The sequence below is a fragment of the Zootoca vivipara genome, chromosome 11 (assembly GCF_963506605.1).
Source record: "Zootoca vivipara chromosome 11, rZooViv1.1, whole genome shotgun sequence".
In the NCBI taxonomy this organism is placed as follows: domain Eukaryota; kingdom Metazoa; phylum Chordata; class Lepidosauria; order Squamata; family Lacertidae; genus Zootoca; species Zootoca vivipara.
Genome location: NC_083286.1, coordinates 32694180 through 32701988, shown reverse-complemented (window position 1 = coordinate 32701988; position 7809 = coordinate 32694180). Strand labels below are relative to the sequence as shown.

General features: G+C 43.5%; 2 protein-coding genes across 2 annotated transcripts; one reads left to right on the top strand and one right to left on the bottom strand.

Annotated features, from left to right (window-relative positions):
* On the bottom strand, positions 1-3353 carry LOC118076902 (small ribosomal subunit protein uS12). Its single transcript, XM_035100083.2, has 4 exons — positions 3217-3353; positions 1344-1503; positions 609-729; positions 1-193 (listed from the first exon to the last, which is right to left on the bottom strand). The coding sequence occupies exons 1-4, from the start codon at positions 3218-3220 to the stop codon at positions 47-49; spliced, it is 432 nt and encodes a 143-aa protein (XP_034955974.1). The 5' UTR covers positions 3221-3353; the 3' UTR covers positions 1-46.
* A 542-nt stretch (positions 3354-3895) lies between these two features.
* On the top strand, positions 3896-7549 carry RPS23 (ribosomal protein S23). The gene is made up of 4 exons (XM_035100084.2): positions 3896-3990; positions 4858-5017; positions 5861-5981; positions 7356-7549. The coding sequence occupies exons 1-4, from the start codon at positions 3987-3989 to the stop codon at positions 7500-7502; spliced, it is 432 nt and encodes a 143-aa protein (XP_034955975.1). The 5' UTR covers positions 3896-3986; the 3' UTR covers positions 7503-7549.
* Positions 7550-7809: the final 260 nt, after the last annotated feature.

The following is a 7809-nucleotide window of genomic DNA, read 5'->3' as shown; positions in this document are numbered from 1 at the left end:
TTTCTTAGAAGAAAACTTTATTGATCATCTTGATAACAACATAACTTTATGACCGGGGTCTCTCCTTTTTGCCTTTGTACAAGGCCAACAGAGAAACATTCGCTACTTTGACGACCTTGAAACGAACTCCTGGAATGTCACCAACAGCATGACCTTTCCGACCAAAGCCAGCAACCAGAACTTCATCGTTCTCCTACAGTTGAAATGAGAAAACAAAACAAGTCAATTATTTTCTCGCTGTGAATAAGAAGTTTGCAAGTTATCAAACATTATAGCCAACCAAATTCTCCTCCATCCTGCTCATTGGGAGAGCCTGCAGTCCTATTAGCAAGATCAAGCCTGGATAGGGGTGTCTCTTTTCCTGAACAGCTGAGATACATTTATCACCATTCTTGAGAAAAGTGGATTCTTTGAAACCAAGTTCAAGTGCGAAATATTATCCTACACTCGCCACCATAAAATTAAATTACAAAGCTTTAAATCACAATAATATTGCAATATCGTCCCTGTTTCTGCTACTATACAGAGCAACAACACGTACTAGTAAAAACTGGGTGGAGTATTTTTTTACATATTGTTTTATTAGTGTATTTTTTTGGATAAATTACCTCAATGAAGTTCAAACAACCATCATTAGGAACAAATGCTGTTATTTTTTTGCCATTCTTGATCAGCTGGACTCGGACACACTTCCTGATGGCAGAATTTGGCTGCTTAGCCTCCACGCCACTAACACAGAAAAAGGAAGAAACAGACATTGTATATTTAGCACAACTATCTCTGAGCTGTCTTGCCTATTATAGCAAAAAAACACTACATTCATCAGAACTTTGACTCTAAGCAGATATATTTCATAAAAGTCCCTCAAATTAAATAGAGCCATTCAAAGTATCAATTGTTTTTGTATGAACAGCCTGAATAATAGGATTGTGCTGTTAATCTTTCAACAGATAACCCAAATTGGCAGCACTACTTCAAGCTACGCAAGTTTCATATCTTACTTTCCCCCTTAAAATACCTAAATGGAATATGTTTGAAATAAAAAGACTAACCAAACAGTCGAGTATTTGTTATTCGTGGAAACACCTACTACTGACTAAAATCAGTTAATCCCTGGACTGGCTCACGCTTGAAATTTCCTAAGGGCCAGAATAAATTAAATCACTAATTTCCAGGTGCAGGAAATAGGCAAATGTTGACAGTGCTCCTCCTCTGTCTTGTGTATCAACATTTGAATTTAGATTGAATTTATGTCACCAGTACTGCTATGCAGTACGAAATTCTTTACAGGAAACTTGGCAGATACAAATGAACACACTATACGTGTTTTTGATGAAACTCACACTTTTTCCAGGACAATTCCTTTGGCATGGGAAGCTCCCCCAAAAGGGTTGGCTTTCAAAGCAGTGCCCAGATGGGCCTTCTTGTATTGTTTGTCATGCCACTTCTGATCACGTCGGTGACTGCGCAACTTCCTGGCAGTACGAAGTCCGCGACACTTGCCTAGAAAACAGTACATTAGAGGTTACTGAGGACAAGCGCCTAAGTTAATATAATTACCAACCATGTACCTCAATTCACTCTAGTACCCCCTTATCTGCACTGTGACTGAATTCACAATACCCATTTTTTGTCTTTATATTTGGGACTACACTGTAAACTTGGGGGACGCAGGTGGCGCTGTGTGTTAAACCACTGAGCCTAGGACTTGCCGATCAGAAGGTCGGCGGTTCAAATCCCCGCGACAGGGTGAGCTCCCGTTGCTCAGTCCCAGCTCCTGCCAACCTAGCAGTTCGAAAGCACATCAAAGTGCAAGTAGATAAATAGGTACCGCTACAGCGGGAAGGTAAACGGCGTTTCCGTGTGCTGCTCTGGTTTGCCAGAAGCAACTTTGTCATGCTGGCCACATGACCTGGAAGCTGTACGCCAGCTCCCTTGGCCAATAACGCGAGATGAGCGCCGCAACCCCAGAGTTGGTCACGACTGGACCTAATGGTCAGGGGTCCCTTTACCTTTACGCTGTAAACCAGGCATCCCCAAACTGCGGCCCTCCAGATGTTTTGGCCTACAACTCCCATGATCCCTAGCTAATAGGACCAGTGGTCAGGGATGATGGGGATTGTAGTCCAAAACATTTGGAGGACCGAAGTTTGGGGATGCCTGCTGTAAACTTATGAAAAATACTTTCTACTACCAAAGCTGTTTTTTCTTGCACAATCGTTTTTAAAGCCTTGATGGTAGCCAATAAAACCTGGAAATAGGGTGGTCTGTGATTAACACCTTATATAGCACACCACACTTATAGATATTTCTCCCGGTCAATAAGAATAGTTCACATTACTGTGTTGTGACCCTCAGAACCTTAGATGCATGTTGAGCGATCCTTGGTACTTTTGGAGTTCCATCCTGACTTCCTTCTGCAATATATTCTGGCCTTAAGTATTCAAAACTCAAGGGAGAAAATAACTCTAAACAACTTTAGAACCAAATATCTGCATGTATACCACGCACAACATTTCTAGATTCATTCTGTTCACAACTTGAGTTTTTGAACTGCAGGACTTGGTGCCCATCTTGCAAACTATAGTAAGCTGAGCTGCAAACCCCAGCTTCCTAATAGTTCACCCAGGATACTCCATGCAGCAACACATGTAATCCTCGTGGAAGTTTATATGGCTCCACGCAGATTTCGCAGATACGTCTGCTGCACACCTCTTCCATTCATATAATTCGGAGGCATGGCAGTTTAACGATTGCCATTTCCCTTGCAAAGAAATAATTCCTATTCTTTTATTTTTTTTATACCTTGATTCATACAGCCATACACTTCAAAGAGGGGGATGCTGATCCCTCAAGCCTTAAATTATTCCACTGCCTTATTCCTTACAGTGTGCAACTAGATTTCACTTATTTGGAGCATTCCCCAGCCTTCCTCCTAGCCGCCGATCGACCTTTCTACGCGCACTTTTTAATTATCAGGCTTAATTTGCGGCAGCGAGTTCCACTGGTCATTACAAGCCGCGTGAGCGGCTTCCGAGGCCTGCGCCAGTCGGAGGCACCTAACATCTCAAAGGATCGGGCGGCGGCAGCCCTAGAAAGACCTGAAGGGGAGGGGGGCACCATTCCCCCTGCATATCAGGGGCCCGCGGGGTCTCTCTCTTTCTCCCCGCCGCTCCCACTGGGATAACGTGGCGCCCCCGACTCGGAGCCACTCACCCATCGTGCCGTCGGATGATCCCGAGGAGGAAAGAGAAAGGCCCACAATCCACCGCGGCGCAGAGACCCCGCTCCGAGGACCTCGGGAATGGGCTGCCTAAGCCAGTGCCTAACCGGGGAGTGAAAGGATTGAGCAGGTTGGCAAAAGATGGCGGTTGCCGCGCGATGCATTGTGGGAGTCGTAGTTCTCAGGCCGCGCCATCTCTACCGACCCCTCCTCTCAGATATTAAAAGGAAAAGACCACACACATCGTTCTTTTCTGTGCTTATACGTAATGGGGTGTACGTGTGTGTGTGTTACAGAGGAAGGAAGACTTTGCAGCCGGTTTTCTGATCGCTACTTCCGCCTTTCCTTTACGCGTTTATTTCTCGCGCGTGGTACCCTGTGGCCTCTTCCACCACGGAGAAGCTATGGCTAGAGCGCCTCTTAGGCCATCCAATATGGCCACATTTGTTTAAAGCCGGAAGTTGACTCTCCCCCTCCCGCAACCTGCACGTTCCTAATTTATCAGTAGAGCTTCAAGTTATTTCTTGACACGCATACACAAACCCTTCAGCTTTCGGCACCCACCCGGCGCTTCGTTTTCACAGCCACCTCTTTCACCTCAGTGAGGCGTTTCGGAAGGCAGGGAGACAGGCGCGAAAGTAGACGCTCCGTGTGAGGTCGTCAGCTAGAAGCTACCGCGGTGGGTTGTGGGTCATCCTCACTCCCTCTCTCTCTCTCGGGTTCCTTCGGGCGAACCGGTGGCAGCTGCAGCAGGAGGAGGAAGATGGGTGAGCGGGGCGTTTAGGAATTGGGAACGCGCGAGTTGCCCCTTTCCTGGGTCGAATGAACTGCCTTGTTAACAGGTTCTCAATAACGAGGTTGAGCTGGCTCGAGACCAGAAATGGCATGGCAGACACGTGTTTTCTGTGCAAACGTGACGTTTCAGTTTGCGGGCTCTTTTAAATTGGGGGGGGGGAGAGACCCTCAGAGCAGTTATCACTTCTCTTCTGCACACACGTGCCTAAGGTGCCGGTGAAAAGACTGCAAGGCAACCTGAAACAAATCGTTATGGCAGGGGTATCTTTCTCCAAGGTATCTACTTTGATACCTTTTGCACCTCAGGCTAAAGCTCCCCGCCTCCCCACCCCCAAATGTTCCTGAACTGTTAAACTTTTTAGACTTCGTGGTATCGTTCTATGCATTTTCTGCTGCCCACCATTCTATTAATGAATTTACTTTATTATTTTACTGGAAATATTGATTCACAGCCTCACTTGTAGGGGTCCAGCAGAAACTCTTAGGCGGAGGAAGGGTGATGGCATTTTTTGCTGTGCAGCCCCTCAGAGCCATCTCCAACCCACTGCTGCAGCTTTTGTAGGGGCTGCAGCAAAAAGGAGGGTTTGGTGCAAATCACTTAACCCCCCCCCCCACTTCCTCCAAGCATGTAGGGAACACTGCTGATTTCTAGTCTGAATACAAACGACTGAAGGATATATATTTTTGTAATAAAATAGCATATACAGTATTTAAGCTCAAACATCAGAAGCTGCAACAGTGCTGGTTTAAATGAAGTCCTTTAAAGACATGCTTAGGGTAGTTGTCATTACTTGGTGCCTAAAGATGAAAGGCTTTCTCAAGTTGTTTTGTCCTTTCAGGCAAGTGCCGTGGGCTTCGGACAGCCAGGAAGCTGCGCAGTCATCGCCGAGACCAGAAATGGCATGACAAACAATACAAGAAGGCACATCTGGGTACTGCTTTGAAAGCCAACCCTTTTGGGGGAGCTTCCCATGCAAAAGGAATTGTCTTGGAAAAAGTGTGAGTGAAGCTTCTTAGTGGGACTAATGAGAGAGAAATTCTGAATGGTTTGTTTGCTTGTTTTGTCCTAGCACCAGAGAGGGTATTGAAACATTGCTGTAGCATATAGTAAAACATTTGTGTATTGCACCAGTTGTTCCAAATCTGTACAGACTTGGGCATATCTAAGATCATTTATAACAGTGGACTTAGGAGACTCTCAGTACTGTTTTGTGGAGGGGAATGTAAACATTCAGGACAGAAGTTAATGAAATTCAGGAAAGTATAGATTGAGAATCCTTAGCTATGCTCATTCACAGACACAAAAAACTTTGTTGGTAACACAGATATCATAGCATTGGTTTATTTCTAAAACTGCTGGTTAAAATTTCTGTGTAAATGTTTTACAGTCAAAAGTCCTAAAGGATTCACTTTCTGGAGAGTTTTTTTAAAATTCTTGTCACTCTGTTCTTATTACTAAATGGAGGAAATATTGGGTAACTTCCCCTTTAAAATTTGTGATTAGCATATGGGGTCCTTGTCAGCTATGTTTTACTCACAACAGACCCAATAAAATGAATGAACATGGCTAAGTAAGGTCCATTAATTTTAGTAGGTCTATTGTTGAGTAAAACTTAGTTGAACAAAACCCACTGTCTACAAAATTATGTTCCACTTCATTATTTTTTAAAATTAGGTTTAAGTAGTCTAGAATCAGTTACTGTTATGTCTTCTGACTGCCAGCAAAATCCTATAAATGTTTAGGTAAAAAATTACTAAATTTGAATTAAATATAACTAGCAATGGAACTTTGAGACTTACTGTATTACTCAAATCATTTATGTTGTACACTTCATGTTTCAGTGGTGTTGAAGCTAAGCAGCCAAATTCTGCCATCAGGAAGTGTGTCCGAGTTCAGCTCATCAAGAATGGAAAGAAAATAACAGCCTTTGTTCCTAATGATGGTTGTCTGAACTTCATTGAGGTAAGCATATTTCAGAAACCGTTATTTATTATATTTCTTTATTTTCTTGTATAAATAAACCCACTTTTCATCATATTAATCAAGGGTAGGTTACAACAAAGTCCTGAGCCAAACAGGCCTGTACCAACATAAAATAAGACAAAACATTTTAGAAATATAAAGGTAAAGGACCCCTGGACAGTTAAGTCCAGTCAAAGGTGACTATGGCGTGCGGTGCTCATCTCACTTCAGGCTGAGGAAGCCAACATTTGTCCTCGGACAGCTTTCCGGGTCATGTGGCCAGCATGACTAAACAGCTTCTGGTGCAATGGGACACTGTGCCGAGTGCTAGCGTGTGGGGTTGATTCATGATAGTAGCGTGGCAGACCCGCTAATCCCTTAGGCTTAGTTAGAGTAATACTGGCAAACCAGTACAGTGTGAGGAATAGGAAGGTGAGGTATGGGTCAATTGTGCTGGGAGAAGCTGGATGTACCTGGAGAGGTTCGGTTCAAACTGGTTAAATCTAGCCTGACAGGGAAAGACCGGGATGGGTCATGCTGGGGTGAGAAGAGCACAATGAATCCTTATGGGGAGTTTGGAAAGTTACTGAGGATCACAAGATCGATGGGAGGGGGATGTTTGATGAGAGGGACATGTGACAGGTATGGGATGTGAGAGATGTGCCACTAGCCACTTCCTCTATGGCGGAGAAGTTAGGGTGTTGGCAGGAAGTGACATCCACCTGTACATGTTTATGCATGAAGCCTGTTCTGGGATTGGTTGAAAGTTACATAGCTGGTTAATGTTTACCTGTCAAAGTTGCGGCAAATAAAAGCGAACCTCCGAGCTCCGCCCGGGGTTGTTCTTTTGGAAACTCAGCCTCGTCTTATGTCTTGTTTTGGATTTAACCATTGCCACACTAGCGTGCACGGAAACTCCATTTACTTTCTTGCCACAGTGGTACCTATTTATGTACTCTTAATTGGTATGCTCTTGAACTACTTGGTTGGCAGGAGCTGGGACAAAGCAACGGGAACTCATCCCATCACGCAGATTTGAACTTCCAACTTTATGATCAGCAAGGCCAAGAGGTTCAGTGGTTTCGACCACAGTGCCACTGCTTCCTGTTTCAGAAATATACACAGCTCTAGAAATAGTTCTTTATGCAGCAAATGGTATAACCACAGCAACCAGCCACAGTACCTACCACTTTAAAAGTTTCAGCAAAGTGGTGCTATTGGTGAAAATAACACGCAGTTCAACTGAGAAAAAGAATGAATTAATTGAGCCAAACTACTTTATTATAACTGCTTGTAGTTATAAAGGCTTTTAAAAATGTATGCATGTGTATTTGTTGTGAACAAACATTTCTTGCTTTCTCCTTTTAACTGTAGGAGAACGATGAAGTCCTGGTTGCTGGGTTTGGTCGGAAAGGGCATGCTGTTGGTGACATTCCAGGAGTTCGTTTCAAGGTCGTCAAAGTAGCAAATGTTTCTCTATTAGCATTGTACAAAGGCAAGAAAGAGAGACCAAGATCATAATATCTGTGATGCTGCATTCAGCTATAATAAAACTTTTCATTTGACAATATGTTTCTGAGGAATCTTTTCATAGTAGTTCAGCTTTTTGTAGTATGGAAGTAATTTCACAGCAAAATTCTGTCTTGTACAAGTTGGGCTGTTTTAACTTTTATGTGGCTTTTCTTACTGGTCTTGTACAAGTGTGGTTTCTAATTGGTCTGTATATGATTGCAGCCTCAGTTGCAGAAGAATTTGGTTCCATTCTGAACCACAGAAATGAAAGCGGTATAAAGGAATGTCTACATATTAGCAACACTTTAAAATTCAT

Coding starts and splice junctions, on each gene's coding strand:
- LOC118076902 (XM_035100083.2), bottom strand. Junction 730..1,343: donor GGAATTGTCCTGGAAAAAGT/GTGAGTTTCATC, acceptor TTTCTGTGTTAG/TGGCGTGGAGGCTAAGCAGC. Junction 194..608: donor GTTGTTTGAACTTCATTGAG/GTAATTTATCCA, acceptor TTTCAACTGTAG/GAGAACGATGAAGTTCTGGT.
- RPS23 (XM_035100084.2), top strand. Junction 5,018..5,860: donor GGAATTGTCTTGGAAAAAGT/GTGAGTGAAGCT, acceptor TTCATGTTTCAG/TGGTGTTGAAGCTAAGCAGC. Junction 5,982..7,355: donor GTTGTCTGAACTTCATTGAG/GTAAGCATATTT, acceptor TTTTAACTGTAG/GAGAACGATGAAGTCCTGGT.